At 50.3% G+C, this 23175-nt stretch overlaps 1 protein-coding gene across 5 annotated transcripts in view; it reads left to right on the plus strand.

The window, feature by feature from the left end:
• Positions 1–23175, plus strand: part of LOC119394483 (centaurin-gamma-1A) — a 294264-nt gene that overhangs the window by 180678 nt on the left and 90411 nt on the right. For 3 of the 5 annotated variants that reach the window (XM_037661785.2, XM_037661789.2, XM_037661787.2), the window contains exon 1: positions 15421–15676. The exons of the other annotated variants lie outside the window; for them this stretch is intronic. In XM_037661785.2, coding sequence (XP_037517713.1) covers positions 15436–15676 — 241 coding nt within the window. In that variant the 5' untranslated portion in view covers positions 15421–15435. Of the gene's footprint in view, positions 1–15420; positions 15677–23175 lie in introns of those variants that run through there. 5 annotated transcript variants of the gene reach the window in all.

Genomic DNA, 23175 nt, shown 5'->3' on the forward strand with positions numbered 1-23175 from the left:
ACGTCTGCGCTCAAACGCGCATGCCGACGTTAAGTCGCCCATCAAAGAGCCGTTTAGGGGTTACGGTGTAGTCGACGTGCAGGCACACAACCATTCGATTCACACCAACACGTCGACCCGCCTCGTGTCGCTTGTCTCAGTGTCAGACAATGCTTAACATTCAGCTCCTTGCTGAATGCTTCGTGCAACGTCGATTCCCACAGTGCGTGGGACATGTTCCCTTCAAGTATGTTATCGTACCGACTAGCGGGGGTTGACACGTAATACTCCATTGTATTTATTATTAGAGGACTACGAGACGTAACAGTTGCCGTGGCAATGCTCTCCAATCAACACGTACGTGTAGAGATAGAGAATTGGTCGCATAAAGCCAGGCAAGTGCTCACAGCTCGTTGCAGCTCTTGCATTTGACGCTATATCGCTGCGTGCGTGTGCTCTCCCCGACTTGCTCTCGCTTTTAGGGGCGAAGCTCCTTAAAGCGGCACCCGTTCGTCCCCGTCGTAGTGCGTAACCAGTCTTAACGCTAGTATACCAGATCTTGACCTCCAAGGTGGTGCCGGTGGGAGATTTCTCCTGCACTCTTAAAAAAAGTTAGTAAAAAGGTTGTAACTGCAAGCAAATAGGTAGTAACTGCGGCGGTTACTAACTTTCTTGGACCGTTACTAACCTTTTGCTACCTGTTTACTACCTACGTTAGTAAACAGTTACTACCTGCAACCGTTGCTAACTTTTTCCTACCTGTTTACTACCTACGTTAGTAACTGCAAGCAAATAGGTAGTAACTGCAGCCGTTACTAGCTTTCATGGACCGTTACTACCTCACCTGGCCGTTAACTATACTTAATCTAAAATTGTAGTTAATACCTATTGTGTTAATTTATAACGGGAATCGTCTCGACACATCATTTTAGATCGAAAAATTGTGAAGAAAATGTCCATGGATCAAGAAAAAAATATAAATTTTCTTTTTAAAATTACGCAACCGTGATTTCTAAGCATCATTCTCCTATTCTGAAAACGTAGGAGCAAAAGTTAATGAAGTGTAAGCAAGTGCTATATGCGTTTTAGTACACAATATAAATTCCAACAAGCTAGCATGAGAGGCGGATGTGAAAGAATCACAGGCGGTTAAAATTAATCCGGAGTCCCTCACTATACGACGCGTCTCATAATCATATTGTTGTTTTGGCACGTGAAATCCCAGATATGATTATTAGCTTTTTACTGTCTATGTACTAGCACAGGAATTCATTGAAATGCACTGAGGCTATGTTAGTCGGCTTAGTACCTTGTCTCGGCCGCTGTACATAATGCTTTTTTGCGGCAGTTTTATAGCAAATAGACATGACATATTGTTTCTTTAATACGGTTGGTTAAAAGTCTTGTGCTACGTCCCCAAGCGCACATATTCCGGTAGTAGGGTAGGGTACTTTAGGGACACATTTTTTGACAATTCATCGTGAAACACAGGTGCTCACCGGTACTAGTCGTGCATCTCCAATGTAGGGGCTATAAATACCCCGGAAGTCGCTTAGTAAGTACTGTCGCGTAGTGAACTTGTTGTTGCATCTGTGTATTCTTCTAGTTCATGACACTCCACGCAAGATAAGCCGAAGTTGTTTCGTAGTGTGGCATTATGAATTTGATCACTGTTAATAATGTGGCAAAATGAACACGTTATTATCAGTTACTACCTGTTTTTTTACAACCTTTATTTTACTACCTACGGTTAGTAACGGCTAGGGTAGTAACAGTTACTAATTGCTGTTAGTAACGGCAAAGGTAGTAGCAGTTACCACCTAACTCCACTTACCACCGTTACTAACTCCACTTACTAACAGGGTTGTAACATATGTACAAGCCGTTACAACCCCAAAGTTAGCAAGTACTACTACCTTTTTTTTAAGAGTGTGTGCGTTGTTGACAATAAAAATTCGCAGCGTGCGCGTTAACTAAAAGCCGACTTCTTCTGTCTCTCGTTCCCCATTAGCAGCCATTGGCATGTTCCAGTAGGAAACGTTAGTAGAAGTAGAAGTGTAAGTGTTAGCTAAAAGCCGACTTCTTCTGTCTCTCATTCCCCATTAGCAGCCATTGTTTACCTCCAAGGTAGTGCCTGGTGAGATTTCTCCTGTGCGTGATTAAACCATAAAAATTCACAGCGTTCATGTAAAATTAAAGTGAGCTGCAAGTCGCCATGACTCTCATCGACCCTTTAGTATAAACCGGCCCGATCTCACGTCGTTGATGATGTACTGGGCGTGAAGCTGCGCGACGCGGCCGCCAGGATCCTGCCGTACGAGAGCTTCGCCCCACTCATCATCATTCACCCCATGGATATGCTGTGGAATTTTTCTTTCTTTTGCTCGTTTAGCCGCTCATAAATGCGGTGACAATCATGGGGAACTGGCTAGTGTCGTGCGCACCTAATTGATGCGTTCACTATGAAGTACAGACAGTGTACGCGTAGCAGATGGGTCAGAGTGACCGATGAATCCGCTTGTTGGTGTCTGTCGCCAGAGACGGTTTGTCGGTGGCAACAGCACACTGCGCCGGAAAGTATACGCGGTCTCGAGAAGACAGCGGTGTCGATGCCGCATCTACAAACGCCAACTGTTGCAATGCTTGTATAGCATCGCATGCGCGAAAGGGCGTGCTTTGCGCCCCAAGGAGGTCGTCACGCGCTTTGCAGCACAATAGTTTGCGTGTGCTGAGCACGTGCCTCCTCGCAGTCTGCCGTATCCACGGCGAAGGGCTCACACGTATATGCGCGGCGAGCGACCAAACGAGGTCGTCCCTCGCGCTTCACGGCGACGGTGAAGACAGCCTTCCCCGCTGCAGCCGCGTCATTCGTTTGTGTATACAGCGTCCTTTATTCTATCCCGCTCCACGGCGTGGCTACTAATCGTATCGTCCTTTTGGCGCGTGCAACCCCTGAATTTAACTTCTAGCGTCTTCACGATAAACGGCAGCGCACGCTGGGTTAAAGCCTGTTTCACATGCAGCGATTTTGCTCCAAGAGCGGAGCGGCTGCCGTCGCGGAAGCCCAAAAACAGGTTTTTTAGAGCGACCAGTGGACGCTCGCAACGCCAGCGACCGAGATCGCCGGAGTTGGAAAAATTCGCTAGCGGCAGCAGCGGCAGCGCGTCTGCCCAAGGTCAACCAATGATCAACCAATGGGAGAGCACTGACGTGCGGAGCACGTGACTGCAGGGTGGAGTTGAGGAACGGGCGCGCGCGCGCCGGGAGGAACTCGGTTTGCTAGCAGACGACATCCGCAGCAACGAGCTGGCAGTGTAGAAGTGCCGTTCTTTTCCTTTTGTTGTCCTCTACGGCGCTTCCGTTAAAGCAGACAAATCGTTTGCACGTGTCATTTTGTTCTTTTGCATTTTTATCGAATCGTGGCACCAACATAGGTCCGGTCAGGGGGACCCTACGGCACTCCGCACTTATAGCTCGCAGCACATGCTGCTGTTTTTTCTTGTTTACCACTCTGGCCCAGCATGTTCGAAAAGTTTGCTGTTTTCTTTTTTGAATGGTCACGGACCCCGATGACGACAAGTGCCGCCGCCTCTTTACTGGAATGCCCATGGGCAAAAAGAGGGACGAGCTCCTTCACAAACACACAATATCGTCGACTGGGCCGCTTGCATCTGGTTGCCGGCCCAGACGGCGCACCAACGCCTCGCGGCATTCGAGAGCAAAAGCCACCGAAAGCCCCGTGAAAGCTTAAAAACACAAAAGCCAATTCTTTCTTTTGCTTTTTCATGGCCAAGTGTATGTGCGTGCAACATGACTTGCGTGGTAAAAAAAAAGAAAGCTGGAACAGAAATAAACGTGACTACTGAAGTTGTTTAATTGCACTCTGATACACTGCACATTTTCATCATTCAAGGTCTAGGCGCGTGAAAATCGATCACCGAAGTAGAAGGCTGGTGAAACTTGCAACCTAAGCGCACCAAAACAAGCGAGCCCGGAGAAAGGAAACCCGCGGATAACGGGCGCTTCCCACAACCATCACTGCGCTTCGCAGAGGCGCGCGCCGCGCAAAAGCGGTGCATGTGAAACGAAGCCGCGTCCGAGCGTCCTGCTGCCGCTCGATCGCTGCGGGCCCCGCCGCTCGGTCGCCCGCATGTGAAACAGGCTTAAGACAGAAACACAAAACACGAAAAAAAGGACGACACAAGCGCTGAACTTCAACTGATCTTTATTGACCACCACAGTTGCTTAAATAGCATCTTGTTGCGCATGCGTGTAGCATCTGGCAGAGCAAGTTCAATAGACAATCCCATGAGCAACAAAACCCAGAAGCCGCGATCAAAGCACAAAGCAAAAGCGAAAGATTACATAATAAAAAACCCGATAAAACCAACACCAAAAACCAAACCACATCACGTGTTAATACCTAAAAACTTCCGCTCTTTTGAAGATAGAGCAACCGATGGGCAGCTAATGCAGTCTTCCCTCCTTTCCAAAATTTCTGCCGCTTCTAAAATTTCACGTGCAATTTTGCCTTTTTCCCTACACACCACCCTCGTGTTGCCCAACATGGGTGCGCAGCCGCAGTCCCTGCAGTGAATGGCAAGGTGGCCTGCATCTTTCTTGGAGCAGTGATAACTGTGCTCTGTGAGCCTCGTATTGAGGCATCTACCCGTTTGGCCAACGTACACCTTATCACACGTCAGCGGTATAGAATATACGACACATTCGGTGCAGGTGACGTAAGGGTTCCTATGCTTTATCGAGCATGCTTCCCTCTGTTTGCTCTGCGAATTGGCCTTTTTGCAAAGGGCTGACAGCCGCACAGGCGCAGAGAACAACACGTCCAAACCAACCACGGCAACTGTGGTGGTCAATAAAGATCAGTTGAAGTTCAGCGCTTGTGTCGTTCTTTTTTTCGTGTTTTGTGTTTCTGTCTTAACCCAGCGTGCGCTGCCGTTTATCGTGAATATGACCAACCAACTAGCCCACAAGTACGTTCTAGCGTCTTTCGTCAATAAAGTATTTTAGCAGGTTACAGAAAAACGGCACGCAAATATGGTACGGTATTAGTCTTTTAGCGATGTTACGGAAATACGGTACGCAAATACGGTAAGGCCGTACGGTAGCGTTCCTCCTTTCCCGCTCGTTGTGCTTTCGCCGGTGAATGCACCCCAACACCATTAAAACTTTTTCAAAATTGCTGCGGGGTTGTCACACCTTATTGTTGCCTGTCAGCCTACGCATTGTTCACGAGGAAAGGAACTGTGGTTTGGGGGGCGCACTGTCACTGGAACTGGGAGTGGGATAATTAAGCACAACAAGCGGTGAAGGAGGAGAGCTACCGTGCTGCCTTACCGTATTTCCGTAACTTGCTAAAAGACCCTATTAATAAGCCTTGTATCGTAACGCCGCTGCTGGGTTCTGCGCGTGCGGTCTGTCGCGTCGGTAGAGCCCCTCGTGCACACTCACAGCTGTGCTCTCGATCGCGTGTCCCGGAGCCGTCCTCGGCGCGACGGCGCCGTGCCCTTATCGGTGGACTCTGGCTTTCGCGGGGCGTATACGGCACACACGCACCCTTCCTGTTCGAGAAGACTTCGATAAAGGAGAACGGGCCGACAGGTGAGTTTGCCGATAAGGTCCGCCGCGTTCCTGTCTTCTGTATGCTGCGCCGTCGGCTGCAAAGCCCGATTATCGGCCGGGCTCTACGTGCGTCATCTCTGCCTGCCTGGCTGTCAGCGTCGAACGTCAATCGGTGTCCCCGCTCTTACGGAAGATACCTTGTCAGTTCAACAAAGGGTTTGCCGTCTCTCAGCTGTGTGGTGGGCATGTCGTGCTAAGGCTCAATTCTATAAGTTTGGCGTTTCGTGTTGTTTCGACTTACGCATGCACGGGACTTGATCGTGTTGCGTTTCGCCATTTAGGCTCACGGCAACCTATTCGACTTCGATGAATGTGCTACTTTGTCAATCTGCTCCGTACAAAAATATTTTCTCCGGCGTACTGCGCCTTCTGGTGTGAGCCATTGAGCAAAACGTCACAGATCAGATATCGAGAAGTAACGGCGCTTTGCCTGTTCGGTATGCTTAGCAGCAGAACGTTCGCACTTGAGACGCTATCAAAATGAGGAGAACAACAGAAGCTGGCTGCAAGAGAAAATTCCGGACTTAATCTGATGCCTGAATTTTAAAGCAAACTGTGTCGTGAACATTCGCGTAATGATCAATCAGTTTAATAATATAGTGCAAAGTAGCACTAGACTGCGTTATTTAGCTTAGCGAAAGATTAACGGCCGCTATGGCTTAGCTGCTGACCCCACCCTTACAAAAATGAATTTAGACAGTCTGCGAACTGTCTAAATTATTTTTAGATAGTCTATAGACTGTATAAATGTATTTTTGTAAGGGCAATGCCGCCGGTTCGACCTCGGCTTAGGCGGTCGCGTTTCGATCGAGACAAAATGCTAGAGGCCCGCGTACTGTGCGATTTCAGAGCGCCTTGATGAACGCCAGGTTGTGTAGCCTATGCAGAGCCCTCCGCTACAGCGTCATTTGTAACCTGACTCACTTTGTTAAACCCCGTAAACTAACCACCAGCCTTAACGGAATTAATAGTCACACTTTTACTTTATTGGCAATTTGTATGTTCCATGCTTTGCAATGATTGCTGAGAAATAAAGGGCTTTTGTCATCGTGGTGGAGAGCTGCCAGAGGAAGCTGTCAGGAAGACGGATGTTGCGTATCTGTTGCAATGTTGCCTCTCTCGAGTGGCGATAAGACAGTGGTTGAACACTAAAGAATTTGTTCTTTGAGCAGGTTGATCGAGATCGATGCGCTATCCTTGTATTTAAGTTTCTCGCTGAAACCTTTGTGCGTGAGCGTTGGTAGGACGTTATGATTTGAAAATCTCGAATTTCGAGTATGGAGGTGATGGGCCTTGCCACCGTGGACCCGTTTCTGTGGAATATGTCGCATTAAATGTCGCTCACAACGTGCATTCTTCTTGGATGAATATACTAGTAGTCGTATTCAGAATCCACGCTGAATAGAACAGTGCGAACAGAAGACGAACGAGTTACGGCGACGCCTATGTATCGCATTTGTTCGTTTTCTGTGTATTCGCCATGGATGTGACGCTCAGCCGCCGAGGACGAAGTTCTCCTGCGAGGATCTGCTATCTCAAAAAAAAAATAATAATAAAAGAAAATTACAGCATATCCACGGGTGAATGATGAAGAGCTCGGGCGAAGCTCCTGAAGCAATCATGGTTACACCGTGAAATGTTCAGTGGTTTCGCATAGCAGTAATCAAAGCAATACGCCGCTTTGATTACTGCTGCGCTCGCTTCGCGGCAGCCTCTCGAGCTCGCACCTCGGGATCCTGCCGACGAGCACGAGACGCAGCGGCCTTCCGCACCCGGCGCTCCTCGTCGCCCATGGTCCGCCAAGCAGCACGATCCGGCAAGCGCACTCCTCCACGTACGGCGACGATCAAGGAGAATGAGAGATAACGGGCGCAGCAACCAATCTGAGAGCAGCGGCACCTATAACGCCATTTAGCGTGCATTCACCCAACCGCCATATATTGCACACATTTCTATGGGACAGCGCTCTAGTATATCGTCACCCAACTGCAGTTTGCATGCTGATGATGATGATTTTGTGGCCAACCCTTCGCAACGGGTGGACGTGGAATCCAAGCCCTAGCCAAACATGAAGCTCTACTTGTTACCAGTTTTTCAGTAAATGGTAGGGAAAAAAAAGCGCCATCTATTGAATGATACGGGAGACGCGACGGCGGGGGAACGCCGGATGGAGCGACGACCGACCAGGTGATGCTATAAGGAGCTTCGCCCCTAAAAAGAAGACAGGAAGGTCAGCTGTCAACAGCGAGTGGACAGAATCAAGCTTGAGAAAGATTGATTGGCATAATGTACAGGAGTGCCTGCACAAGCGCGCGGCACACACAGAAACGATCCCGAGCAGTTTATAACCATGTGCTTTGGGTCGTTTAAAGCCCATCGCTGAGCGCAATCAGCCAACGACGTCCAATTATTTCACTCGTTCGATCGTTATAGTATATTCGTGTTTGTCGCTTCTACTGATTACAACTCTATGCACTCGCTTCCTTCGTGTTCCGACCTCCAACATACCGTAACTCGCTGTGTCGAGCGCACCTCCAGCAGCGCCTTTTCGAAGCTCGACAAACACGCACCTCGTGTTTCGCGTTAACGAGCGTGATGATAAACGACACCTCGTTGATCCCGCAGCCGGTATGCAACAGCGAGGCATACCGCGTGAACGATTCCTCTTTTTTTTACACTTCATGCCAATTACCAACGCCTCTGCATTCCAACCGTAGACTTCTAAATCACCCCTTTCCATTGACCGCAGAGGGTTTTCGATTGGTGCGACCGCGTAGCGTCTGTTTCACCAAAGCGCGTTGCATGCTCCCTTTCGTCGGTTGTTCGAGACGGCGCGCTCTGTGGCTTCGTGCGTGTAATCGCATTTTGCACGCTGCATTTCTCCCTCGTTGCTCGAGCTGCGCGTTCACCTATTCCCTCGCTCCTTTTCTGTTTTCGCTTTTCCTTCCCTCCCCGGAGGCAAAGAATGCTTGCTTTCCGCAACGGCCGCTGGCCACGTACGTCACCCTACCGTTCCCTAATCATTCTGTTATTTAAGCTCACTGATCAAAATCGCGGCACTTTTGTCGTTGGTTCGGCGCAGGGGAACGGAAGCACACACACACACACACACACACACACACACACACACACACACACACACACACACACACACACACACACACACACACACACACACACACACATATATATATATATATATATATATATATATATATATATATATATATATATATATATATATATATATATATATATAGCGGCGACAGCCTTGCTGCAAGAGCCGACCAGCGGGTAGCGATGCGCTGAGCGGAGAATTGAAACCGTAGGTCCATGATCTTCAGGAGCAGAAATGCGAGGCCGCGAGAGGCTTATTTACGTCTTAAATGACGACAGAATCGTGCCGAGCGGGAGCTCGTTATATACATTTGATATCCCTAGTTGGTGAAATGCCTTAATTAGAAAGGTATAATCACTTCACGAGCGTCCGTTTGAAGGATCATCCCTCCAACGCCCACGGTCACCGCCTCCAAGAGTTAAACCTCTCTCCAAAACCGCCTCGAGGGAAATGAAGTGGGGGGTTGAACCTTCTTGACGGTGCCAAGTTTTCACGAACAATGTCAATTGTGCACAGGTCCCGCGAAAGAGACCCCGGCATCATCCTTTCGCGCAAAACCGCATTCCTCACACACCTGAAAGACGAGGATGGGTCATTTGCGGGCATACCTGTCCTGCTTGGACCAGTTCTTGCTCTTCAGTATTTAATAAATAAATAAATAAAACAAAATCACTGCGTAGCTGCCGCACCTGCAGGTCCAGAGTAGGACGGCAGGTGCGCGTGACAATTACCTTCTCAGCAGTGAGAGGGGGCGAGTTATTGCCACTCGCTGCGTTCCTGGGGAAAAAAATATAAATGAAAACTTCAAGAAATAGCGCATGTCGAAGAGCGTCATTCACTTAGCGGCGTGCAGGGGCTTCGCTGTTAGGTTTATTAGATTATGGCCAGCGGACTGCTGTTTTCGTGTAGTATGAATTGTATTGGACAAGCTGAAAGAGTTCTTATCTCTCAGATAGCTTAATAAATCTACGGAAAATTGCTGCTGGGGTAAGCTGTCTGCCTTCTGCCAAGAGTGCGGGTAGGCTACTTTGTGGGCTGCTAAGAGCCGCAATTCATTAAGCAGGGTACGTAAGGGCGCTTGTGGAGGCATACGGGCGGCATAGTGGAGACGTTATGGTGCGAAAGTTTCCGAGTGAAACTAATGGAATAGAAATGGTTGTCTTAACGTTTCCTCACTTTCGCTTGTTGACACGATCACGTCGACCACCCCAAGTCTGGCCGTTCGAGACAGTATAAAATTAAAATATCGCCGCCTTCATTACTGCGATATTTATTAAGCGCTTGAATCGAATAGCGGCTGCTGTGGAAATCCTTAAATATCAAAGCTGCGCTTCGTGTTGTGGGGGTCGCAGCTGGGCTATGGGCGTTCGTACACGGGAAGCTGCAGCTGGCACCGTTTCCGGCTACGAGTGCGCGCTTTTTCACGACAACTGTCTCCTGTGCAGCGCATAGAGTGGAATCAACGCAATTGTATTCAAATGAAACGTTATTCAACATTCTACGGCACTTTAAAGGGGTACTGACACAAAATTTCGCGGCCGAGATAGCCTGCTGGATCGATTCCCGTGTACGTGCGTGTACCATCTGCAAAATATCGACAGCGAATAAAGCTTGGAAGGTATTTTATATGAATTTTGAAGTTCGCGAGCGCGATCCAGCATTATAGGCCGCACCTGGTGCATTGACACCCTCGGAGGTGACCCGAGGTGACCCCCCCCCCTACTTCCCCTACGTAACCGTTGCAGCCGGTACAAGTTATGATGACGTCGTAGCCGCCATTTCTGTTTTGAAGCGCTTCCCGACGAATCGCTCCTCGCCAGCGGGTCAAACCTGAAATGATTCGCCACGTCGCAAATTCCTTCCATCCCCACCGCAAGAAAATCGTCGCCATCAGAAGACGGTGAGCCCGACGACGACAGATCGCGCGGAAATGCGTCACTGTTCTGGGTGCTCACGTGACCGAGCGTTTCACTCGCTAGGTGGTGATAGTTGCACCCGGTGGCTTGTCGTGTTTGGAGCTCTGTCAAACCGAAACTGAGGCTGTGTCGGTAATGAGGAGCTTGTAATTAATTATCTGTCGCGCACTGCAGCAAACGATGTGCCGTGTTATGACTAACAGGCCCCCAGCAACACATTGCAGCAAAAAAACGCGGGGCGAAAATTTTTGTGTCAGGACCCCTTTAAAAGCTATGACAGCGTCTCCTGCGCCGCGCGGCGCAGCAGCCAGCCCCACACAGAAGTGGCTCCTGCGCCGCACGGAAGTGACGTCACTTTAAAAATTATTACTTAAAGCTATTTGAATGTATAAACTATTATTGTATAATACGTTAAATTTACAAAAATATCACTAAACAGGTGTTTCACGAGTCAATTAGCCTATATTTGTTAATTAAGCACATATCACAAGCATTTTAAATACAGGGGGCGCCATGGGCGCTGCGGCTGCGAAAGGTAGTGGCAGAGATAATAGCTGCGATGTGTGGTTGTGGTAACAACCTTATTGAAAACTCCGGCAAATTCGTGGCCTGGGCCTAGGCCGCCCCCAAGGAGGACCGAAGACCCTGTGTCGTCGTTGCCTGAAGGGATTGCTGGATGCCCAGTTGATCCTGGAGGTTGGAGCTAGCGCGGCCGTCCACCGCGCCGCAGCTTCATCCGAGTGTGTGCACCATAAAGTGTTGGACGTACTGCATTTTCTAGATTGCAGTGCCAAGCGTGTTGTTGTGGAAGGTGAAAGTGTCCTTGCCGCCGAGTTTGCTTGTCGCGAAGGGCATGTCGACGATGAAATAAATGCTTTTGCACAGTTCGCGTGTGAATGTCCGGACGCACATGCATGAAACACCACTGCGTCTGCGAAGTGTACTTACGAAGCCTGTGGTCTCCGAAGGCCAAAGCTACTGCATTGCAGGCTGTTTTGCAAAGTGAGTAAACGTACGGCCGTTCTCATCCGTTGCTACGGAAATGCTCCCGTGCTGTCGCAGGCCGTGCGTGTTATTCAGCAAGGCAGACAAGCTGTTTTGTAGGTAGATGGGCAAATGCAGTTGGCACTTGCCCTTGGGTATCGTTTATCAAGTGCTAATCGCCTATAGTATTACTTTGGCACGTCAGTATTTTGAAGCGGCCTGCCGGTTACCTCGTCAGGGGGTGACGGTATGTCGAGCGACATAAAAAAAGTTTCCTGTTGCATATTCGGCGTGGCTACGTTGCAGTCCGCCTTTTTGTCATCAAAACTTTGATAAACCGTGGAAATCAACATTCCTGACGCGTGTGCCGGAGAAACTGATGCAGCCAGCTGCATTTGAACTTTTCGTGTCCTCCTGCGTCTCGCCGATTAAGAGCATTAATTCGCAAAACACTTTATCATAATAAATATAGCCAATTCTGCGAGGGTCATCATCAAAGGGCCTGTGGACAGGCCCACCAGCAGCAAGTCAGGCTGACGGGAGGCCGATGAGGAGGCGCAAATGTAAAAACAATAGTAGCGCGACCAAAAAAAAAATAAATAACACAAACTGCGAAGGGGCTCGAACCAGCGACCTTACCCGTCCTTTATGTGCTGCGCTAGCTAACTACGCCACAGCTGCCGATCAGTTCGGAGGGTTTAACAAGCCGGTTTTGTATTGTAGTCACACTGGACGTAACTTTAACATTTTTCATTTTTACGTCTGGAAGTAACTTTCACAGCTTCTATTGTTACGTCTAGACGTAACGCTAGACACTCCCGACTATTCAAACCATATACTATTATTCAAACGAAGCGCCGAACCGGAAAAGTGCATGACGTCACATCCGTGCGGCGCAGCAGCCGTTTCTGTGTGGGGGTGGCTAGTGCGCCGCGCGGCGCAGCAGTCTCTGCCAAAAGCTATGGCAGTCGCCACGCCCGTGCTCGTGTCACTGGCAATGCCGATTCCGGCATTTCGCAAGTATATAACCCTCTATATGTCGAAGCTTATGCCAGCAGACAGCGAGAACGGTTTCACGACGATGCCCAAGCTACGTCCCTTTTGTCCTTTTCTGTTGGCGCTGTGAACGTTATTCCTGCAAGTTCGTATCCAAACACATTAGAACGCAGCACGCATTCATTGCGGTTATTTTGTTCAATTCCGTGATGAACACCTGGATTGGACCTCCGAGCAACCTTCATTGTTACTGTTGGTTTGCACGTGACACGACTTAGCGACATCAGAAGTATGCACGCTCAGTCCTAATATTTCTCGATATCCTATAGTACCGCCAGCCAACTGAATTTCAGGCGTCACATATAAGTAGCAGCCCGTGAAACGGTATAGCAGTATATGTTGGCCGCGCACACTAGGATTATCAAAGCATTACATGCAGGAAATAACCTCATTTTCCTTGTATATAATCGGAAAGCCAAGAGGCATAACTATAGGTTAATTACCTAACATTTAACACTCTCTCAGTACTGGTCGTTACTCAGCTGCCTGAGAACTAAAAGCCTTTATAACCACACCATGTGCTCCTGTGTTAGAGGCGGCGGTAATATTGTTTTACTTCAAGTGTGGATGGCGACGTGCTTCGAGTAAAAAAATTCGTTTTTTTTTTAATATGAAGTAAGACGAACGATATAGCGTGCAGAATCCCAAATGAGGTTTAAGAGCGAACGTGACAGGCAGTCGCCAATCCGTCCGCTGGAGTGGTTTTCCCCGATGCGTCTCGAGTGCCCTGGTGTGCCGCAATGTGTGCACGTTGTAACAAGTCTTTCTTTGTCACTTCTTTGTCCCTTTCGCGCTGCGAGATATACAAAAAGAAATGAAAAGAAAAGGGGGGAGGGGGGGACGTATGGCGAAGGGGGGAATGGGTTCTTGGTTCATCAAGGAAGTAACAAATAAAAAGCGGACGGCTGAAACCCAATGGGGAGGTCTGAAAATATTCGGGCGGGAGGGGTTTCTCATCTTCACTCTCTGTTCGGTGGAACAAACTGCAGGAATTTGCGTCACAATGGCGACGACTCTAGCCTCGGTTCGAGCCCCGTCTCCATTCCCGCGATCGCCTATTTTAGTTTTTCTTTTGTTATTTCGCCTTCGACTGCTGAGCGGGCAACAGGTGTTCCGTCCCCTCCGTATCTGTCTCGCTTTGCACTTTATCGCTTCTTTTATTTCGTGCGCGCCTGGCGCGCTTCCTCGTGTCCCTTCCCCGTTTTTGTTTTGTTGTTTAAGTGTTATTCGCATTATGTACTTCATTTTCCTTCGGCTTCCATTCTCCACTTGCTTTCTGGTGCAGCGGCATGTGTTCAACTTGCGCGGCCTGCATTCGTTGATCGTGTGGTGGTATTCTCGTTCTCCATCTACCTATCGTCCCTCCTCTCCCAGTTGTGTTCGAGTGTGTGGCAGCAGCGACGCCCAGGAGGTGTGCAGGCGAGAGCGACGCACCACGTGACCCCCTTTTATTCGCTCGCCCCTCTCCCTCCCTCGCTCGACGTGGTGGTGGTGGCACCCCGTCTCCTTCCCCCCGCGCGTGTTGTCTCCGGCGGCCGCTCGTTCATTCATTCGTCGCGCGCCGTCGCTAAGGTGCACGCCGCGAACGCACGACCTGCAGCTCGGGAGTAGACGGCGACGACGTCGTCGTCGAGCAGCGGCAATATGGGCCCGAGTCTCTTCGAGCGGACTGCGTCAAGGACGACGCCCCTGGGTGCTGCTGTCAGCTGCTGGATGCCCGTGTCGTGACGCGTCGAGGTGGCGAAACGGTGACCTCTTTCACTCCACTGGCGCCTTCTGCGCGAAGAAGGCTCATCCTTCGCTCGTATCCAGGACCTTACGGATCGTGGAAGTCGCCTCCGGTTGTCCCATCTGAGGCCACTTATCGGAGTGACCCGCTGCGCATGTGCCCGGCCGTCGCGTAGACGCGGCGAGGAGGAACTGCGACGTAGCTCAGTGTTCTACCGCACTGTTTACCTTAGCGATTGTCTCGACCGCTTAATTAGCTACGCTAGGCTTCCTTGCGATACGGTGCCGACTAGCTCGCTCGCAGTCGAGGCTAGCGATTTCCCGCTCACAGGACGTGCCGTTGCGACGCTCGAAATGCATCCCAAACCTGGTGGTGACATGCTCGCGGTTTTGCCCGTGGCGTTGGTTGTCGTCAAAAACTGACATCGGATCTCGTCGTCCCGCCGAGCTTCCTTCCACTCTCGCCCTTCGCATTGTGGCAGCAGCAAAGGAAGTCACGGACGTGGATCAAAACGGAGCCCGCTTCCAGTCCGCCAGCCGTTAAACGGCAGGTAGCTCGGGGCTTCGAGACGCCGGTCGCAAATCTCCGCAGGATTCGTTGCTTCCACCTGGCGCTGGCGACAACAGCGTCGATGATTTGGACAGGGCAGCTGCAAAATGTTCGTTTGTGCGAAGAGTCTCGGCGCGCCGTCTAGACAGAGGCCCGTCTCTGAATGACTGATCCGATCAACGTGTGAACTCGAAAACGCATCTACCAGCAGCTTCTCGGGCCGAGCTTCTTCACGGTGCCTTCTATGTGCGAAGCTTCAATCGCGGATATCCTGGAACGTGCAGCGGTAAATCGGCGCAGCTGGATCGACTTCGGACGCCGAATCGAAGTCAACGTCGAGTGGAGTACGACGTTCGGAACTTGTGTATTGTGAACCCGGTATTTGTGGATAAGAACGAGCGCATCCTCTTCGCCAACGTGTTGGTGGAGTGATAACCCCGTATAATCGAGGATCGTTGTCTAAGATGAAGTTCCTCTCTCTGGCCGAGTGGCTGCCGTCGAGCAAGCCTCGGTCGCCGTCGTCGTCCTCCAAGGGCGGCGTGCGGCGTCAGCCCGTGAGCATGCCCATGCTGACGCTGGCGTTCGCCAGGCGTTCCTTCCGAGTCTCGAAGAGGATCAAGAAGGCTGCCGCCGCCGCCGGTTCGGGGGTCTCGGCCGCCGTCACTTCGCACCGGTTCGTCTCCAAGAGGAGGGCGCTGTCCCCCGGTGAGCGTCGTCCTCACACACACACACGCGCATCTGTTTTACGCCATTCAGTGTGTAGCGAGCTAATTAGACTGCGCTGCTCGAATAATGGTTGCTGCTTCTTCGTGCTCACGGTGTTAGAATCGTGCTTAAGGTGTGACCCGATTTTCCTTTGGTTTTCGCTGTCGTATGGCAACACAGAATTGGAGATGTTTAAGAGCAGCGACAATGTGAGCGGAATGCTAATCGCATCAGTAAGGGGATACGAGAGTGTCTCTCGATTACTTCGCGCTTAGCAATGAAAGCAGACATTGAAGTGACCACACGGGTTATTTGACTGTTTTCCGTCCGCCTGACCCACAACATCCTTCGGGGAACGTAAGCTTCCCTACGAAGACAACGAAAGTGAAAAGACACCGTTGACGTTGTAGTTGTACGCACCTGTCTGTTGTCAAATGTGTCCAGTCACTTGCTCTTTCACCTATATTATTGGCACCTGTCCCGCGCTAGACAGTTTGCGTTGAAAAGTTTCTGCAATTATGAAGGTACTTCTGATTACTAAACTTTATGCCAACGATTCCATGCAGTGGAGTTAAAAGGCTCTCCATCAGGATATTGAGCACGCGTGCAATGCCGACTGAATGGAATATTCGCGGTAAGATCTGTGGCGGACAGCGGGCGTGAACCCCTTTGTAACACTCGGCCAGCGCTCCTTACTGATTCGCTATCGAGTTACCTAGCCTTGACTGCACTGCACCAAGGTCGGTGAGACGTTGCGCCATCATCGCAACCTGCTGTACTCGTTAGTCGGCGCTTCGTGCTTTTGCCGACTGGCGCAATGTTGCCGAGAATAATAATCATGAACGGCGCACGTGCGTTGCCTTTGACGGTGCCGTCCTTGCACGAGTGACCTTTCCGGTGCGCGGTCGCGCACGGCGGTTGAGTGTGCCTGCCGGCTGTGCGCATTCACATTACCAGGTCGCGGTGCGCGTCTCGTGCATCGGCAGCAGGTGGCGGCGATTAGCGCGCATCCTGCGGCGAAAGGGGTTATGTTATAACCGCCACCATGGATGCGTCTCGCCTTGACGGACACGGAACATGTAGTTTCCTGCAGAAATTGCCTGGCACTTCAGCTACAACCATTTGCTGGGCTGAAATACTGCAGCTAACTTCACGTACAATATGAATATTTGTGATTTCATCTTCAGACGTTCGTGTGGTTTTACTTATGACGCTGTCTTTTTTTTTTTTGCAAATATTTCATTATTACGTCTTTAGAACCACATTTTCTGAGGTCGTGCACAGGCGCGGGCAACGTGTCATTGCATGAATACGACAATGGCAGGCACGACGCCGCTTTGAAGCCAGAATGACGAAATGTAGGCAAATCCGCGCTGTGTGCCCACTGCATGCCGGTTGAACGGCAATGCTTGCATGGATACTATTGCGCGACAGTTCTCTCTAGCAGTGAAACTCGGTGCCAGAACCTCCTATTCCGTCATACCACGTGCTGTATGCGGCCATACGCGAGTTCCTCCATCGCGCGGGAAAGAAATGAGAGCATTGCGCTGGAATTGCCGCTAGTTTCGTTTCGCCTCGTGCCCATTGTACGAAGAGAGTATGCACAACTGAAGTGACCGCTTGGATTGCATGCAGCAGTTAGGTCACAGATACAGATCTCGCACGTATACGTACAACAATGCACACGGGCGCTGTCCCTTTGTGAAACCTGTATGTTATTCTCTAGAGAAACTGAGCCGTCCCTGTAGTGAAGGTATGGGTGACACGGCCGCGATGTAGACCCGTACACCTTGGGTCGAGGGCTCGCGATATTGTGTTCGATGCTCACTCCGAGGATTTTGTGTATAGTCTTTATAGCTCGCTCGTACTTTTTTTTAGTATTTTTGTCCGATTTGATGCGGATAACGTATACAGCGCGAACCATTGTCATGTCACTTGCCTTCAAGTGCTTTTGTCGTTCATCTAACCTTGTCATCAGCAACAATGATGTTATTAATCTGTCATCGTCTAATTACAACCGCGCTACCTTTCCCCTTACCGTCATGCTCTGCACGTTCGTCTGTGCAGCCGCGTTCCCTCTCAGTGTGTTTTCACCGGTACTGGCCTCTTGCGCGAGTGTTCCGTTCACTTGGATTGGATGTCACTGCGTGTCTCAGGGCCCGACAACATTGCATCTTGAGTTCATTACTTATCAGTCGGTTTATATTTATAAATTATTGTTTGTAAAATCTACTGCCGTAAGCTTCGCTGTAATGTAGGCTTATTACGAACAGAAGCGAAAGTTTTTTACTTTTAAATTTCGCGCCGAAATTTCTACACATCAATGACAGCGTGACGCGTCACGGATTTCAATGCGTTCTTTCCTGTTCCGACCACTTTGGCTCACCGAAATTTCCTGAAACTTGGCACGTTAAGTCTCTGGCCTCTTTAGAGGACAGTGCATTTGATTTTTACCGATTAAGCACTATTTAAACCCTAGTAAACGCCGTCAAAATCTATGACGTCACGGCGATCGGCGCGGCAACTTCAGTCTAGTGTCGCCACCTGAGTTGTTTCGTTTACCAAGCATTTTCTTGCTGCAAGAGTTGTGCTCTTGGTATTGTGAAAGGGTAATATGTGCACTAATAGGAGAAATGTAGTCTTTCTCTTTAGTGCCCCTTTATGTACGCCATAAAGCTTAACTGCGTGGAAGGCGGTGTGCGAGATTCCTGGCCTTTCCAAGCTGGCGTCCTCCGCGCAGGCAGTGTGCGTTCCCGTGTCGTTTCTTCCGGCGTGCATGTTTCGCCCGAGCGGTCCGCTTCCGGGCCGCAGGGAAACGCACGCAAACGCCTCTCGCATCTCTCTCGCTCGCCGAGGAGAAAGCGCGGGCAGCCGTGTCCGCACCGGGCTGAGCGTCAGAAGAAAGTACCCGGAACCACGACACTGCGCTCGTTCGAGACCGAGGCAGCACTTTTTTTTTTTTTTTGTACGGAGCGCGGTTACATATCGTACGCGTGTAGCTTTGGATGAACTCAGTGGCGTAGCCAATCCGGATGGTTTGGGTGTTCAAACCCCTCCCAAATCTCTTTACATCTTGTATGTGTCTATTATATACGCACACACATTCAAACACACGCACTAATATACAAGAAAATTGGTCGGACCATCACGAAAAAAATTTCTGGCTACGCTCCCGAATGTGCTGCTCTAACGCCGTCATGCCGAGCGTGTCCTCAAATAAATCGGCGGGCTCAGACAGGTCCGATTTAAGCACTGGAAACCATGCAGAGCTCTTCGTATTCGGGAAAGAAGTTTCAGCTCCGGATAGTTTGACGAAGGAAATAACTATTGGGGCTGATTCAATTTGACTCGGATGTCGTTTCATTGGCTTTCGCACAAATGTATACTCTCCGTGGCCAAAAATCGAGAACACGTTCTAATCCTCCTTAATACTGAGCTGCCTGTACATTATTACATGGGGAAACTTTCTCGGCCCCTCGGGGAAGTTGCTGTGTCATCGTCTGTCTCCTTGAGTGACATCTATTCAGACACCCTCTTGAATGTAGCTGCGCCTCGAGACCAACAGCGTCTCGGTTTCGAGAGCGTGAAGGAAGATGTCGAGCTTTCGTAGCTTAACGTCAGCCGATTGCCCGACTGCGTGTGGTCGGCATTATTCTCCTTCTTAATCAAACTGTGGCCACGGATTGGTTTGGCTCGTGTCCAGAAGAGTGACCGGCGGCGCAAGTTGTCCCTGGCCCCGTCCGCGCCGATGACCCGCTGTCAAGGCCCGTCTCTGCTGCCTCCCCATGGCCGTAGAAACACATGCGTCGTTCATGCCCCTGGCTGTATACGAACAACTCACTCGCACTGTCAACGGGTGCAACAAGGACGCCTGCTGTTCGAGCACCTGTATACGTAGTACATCTTTGGGGGTATGCAGGGGCGTAGCCAGAAAATTTTTTCCGGGGGGGGGGGGGGTCACCTTATTGATCTGAAATGGGGGTCGATCGGGCAGGCAGGTGTGATCGAGTCTCATTTTGTGCTCTCTATGCCATGGCAAAAAGAATTTCGGGGGGGGGGGGGGGGCACGGGCCCGGTGTGCCCCCGCCCCTCCCCTGGCTACGCCACTGGGGGTATGGGGTGTGATGACACATGAGACGAGCAGTCCGTTGGAGATATGCTTTTCTGCGCTGCGTTTTATCTCAAGAATAGCGTTCTTGGGTCACTTTGTTGAAGCTCGGTGATGTCATTACAGCTAAACTAATGAAAAAGGCGCAGGACACGCGACTAGATACCACAAGTGCTACCCATTAATGGGATCAGAGATAGAAGACTGGTGTCACACCTGGGAATCGTTCCATAGCCTATACGCCGTCGGTCCTTGTACAATTACTGTCCGACTGTGCCAGGGTATAATGTATACGGAGTTCCTGCGGGCCCACGCCGTCACCGGTACATCAACGAGAGTTGCTTAGGCTCAGCGCATGAAAAATTCAAACGTATTTGCAGAGCAAGTACACACGAAATCGCAGCACACAGCCACAGTCTTCCCTGCAGATCGCTACGCTATAGGGAAACAGGCGATACCGTAATCGTCAAGTCAGATGGTTTCTATAGGTGTCGCTGAACTCCGAAGAGCTGCAGGTCCACTAAAAGCTTACGCGTTGCCCCTCGGCATTAACTTGGGTAGGGAAAGCTACAACTAGTACGCTGTGTTTCCTTGAAGGACAGGGGACGGAAGCTTGCCAGATGAAATCATTCCTGAGGTTTTACGTGCCAAAACCACGATATGATTATAAGGCATGGCGTAGCGGGGGCCCTCCGGATTATTATCGACTACCCGGGGTTCTTCAACGTGCACCAAAATATGGGCACACTAGTGATCCTTGCACTGGCCCCATCGAAATGCAGCCGCCGTGGTCGGTAATCGAACCCGCGCCCTGGAGCTTAGCAGCACGACACCCTATAAGCTACCGCGGCTGCCAGAAGAGAAGCAACTCGCCAACATGCGTAATGATTCGGTTGTAAATTGGTTGGTACAAAGCACATCACTCGTCTTCGGCAATCGGCGCACTTCTCGATGCGGTCAGTATGATATGCATGTCGAAATTGTATGCTCAGTGTATATATCCATTTAATCACACCTTGCGGTGGCGCGGAAGTCTTTAGTAAACGCGCCGCCGGCGTTTTTGCAGCGAAGCACTATTCGACTAGGCCCTCGCCACTGGTCAACTAAAAATGGAGAGAACACACGGGCCGCAAACAACAACGCATGTACCACTCACAAATTGGGCAAATCGTACTACTCACCATTCCAAGCGCATGCGGTAACAAATACAAGGCGACGCATGTCGCGGCAATAATACGCATGCTGCCCAGATGGAAAACTTTGAAGGAAGCTAAATTCAAAAGTTGCTTTCTGGACAGACGTTCCCGATTTAGTTGCAGGGTGTGTGTGATCGGCTGTGGTTCTTTGTCGCTTATTGTAGCCTCGCAGATCATCCACCTTCACGGAGTGGAATGGCTCCTATCTCTCTCTCTCCTTCTTTTTTTTCTTTATATATATATATATATATATATATATATCGCAGTCCCGTCTTACACGGGAATGTGATATAAGGGACGTTTTGCGTTCTCATGCCTTAAGTTCACGCTGCGGTGGCTTCCCTCTTGCGCAGCGGAAGCGCCTCTTGCGGCCGTTCGCACGATTTTGACGCCGTCAGGAGCGCTTCACCAGTTCTGGGGCACGGGAATCGTTTCCGCGAGTGTGTGCATCTTGGGATGGTTGCATTGTATGCATACGGCGCACCCGTGTTTCTTTCTTGTGGCAGACTTCGTGTGGTGGACGTGGTGCTCTTAAAATAGCCCTTCGTGCTCTCGGGGGCTCTGGTTTTCACACTAGGAAGGACAGCGTTAACGCCTGCGCCTACTAGCGTGTTTGCACACCATTAGGCGAGACCTCACTTGCTCACTCGCTTTGTCAGTGCCGTTAAAGAGGACGCACCACAACTAACTGGTTTCGCGTGTGCATAACGCGCGATTTTTTCTGCGTTTGCCTCTTCCCATTGCAGGCCCATTTTGCTCGAAAAGCCCCACGGTGTCGCAGAGGCCGCGGATCGCGTCACTTCGTGGCGCGCGAAAGCGAAACCGCGCGAGTCGCTTTTGCCGTCCTCGAAGGGACGCCGCGAAAGGTCGTCGCCGAGCGTGCCTCGTTGCACTAAAATGGCGTTAGCGTCTCGGTCGTTTTATATTCTTTTTCCCGTGCAGTCGTCGTCTCCTCGCCGTCCGTCCAACGTGACCCACAAACGGCGCTTCATTCATTTATCGCGCGCCGCTCTTGCGAAATGAAAGCCACGCTCGCTTCGGCCTGCCTGCAGTCGTGTGCGGGCGCTGCAGCTGTCGCATTGGCCGACCCGAACGCTGAGCACGTTGCTGCTGCAGGATTGAGACGAAACTGGCATAACCGAATTCGTTTGGCTTTCTGTGTCCCGGTGCCCCTGACACCCGTATCTTGTGCAGCGGTGCCTGCCTGCACCGCTGCGTTACGTCCCGTCGTTACATTCTTTATTCCCATAATCCAGCCTGTCGTGAGGCCAATGTTGAAGAGAGCATCACCCAACCGGTCAGGGATGACGAAAAAAAAAAAGCGAGCGACAGAAGTATGCTTCTACCGAAGCCACACTTTGTAATTTTTTTCGAACCGATTCCTTAATTAATTGTCGTCTCTTAACCTGGCCGTCGCGGTTGCTGTTGCATCGTTCATATCAGTGACCAGGGGCAGGACATGAACAAATAAGAATTGTGGCGAGGTCGCTCTTTATAAATAAGGGCGCCCGTCTAATGATTGCCGTGTACAGTAAACTCGAACTTTTAATGCGCTTTTTGTTTGTGGATTATTGAATATGGGAGCTCAGCGGGGTTGCGAGGAGGGAGTTCGCAGATGGCGGGAATGCATGTGGGCAACCCATTAGCACAGTGCTGTCGTTCATCGTTTGCTTGTAGTTCGCACCTTCCGGTTCCATTCCTAAACGCGTATAGTAACTGTTTCCAGTTAATTACGGAGTCCTATAAGCGCACTTTGGTCTCGTCTTCTACAGTTGCCGTGTCTGTCCGCTCCACTAGCAAGGGAAACGAGCTATAAGGCCTGGAGTACGCGCATTTATTACAGCTTGAGATTGCGCAATACCGAGAGACAAATACTTGAGATTATATCCGCACCAGAGTTGGAGATAAGACGGCCCTTCTCTAGCAGTAACTGTCACACGGGAGCATTTCTGACGCTGCGCCGCCATTGGTATTCGCCAGACAATCGTTTTTTAGTGACATTCAATGCATCCCTCGAGTGTATGTCGTGTCTAGACGATGCGATAGTTACTGCGCGGATTATTGATATTGTAACGCTTCAGCGGAGGAGAATGAGGACGATATGTCAACTTCTGCGTTGCGCTAATATTCTCGGCGCTGCAGGTCTCCCTCAGATTCAGCGCTTTGTCTCTCGTAAACACGTGCAGCATTGGTGT

The sequence above is a fragment of the Rhipicephalus sanguineus genome, chromosome 5 (assembly GCF_013339695.2).
Source record: "Rhipicephalus sanguineus isolate Rsan-2018 chromosome 5, BIME_Rsan_1.4, whole genome shotgun sequence".
Taxonomy (NCBI): domain Eukaryota; kingdom Metazoa; phylum Arthropoda; class Arachnida; order Ixodida; family Ixodidae; genus Rhipicephalus; species Rhipicephalus sanguineus.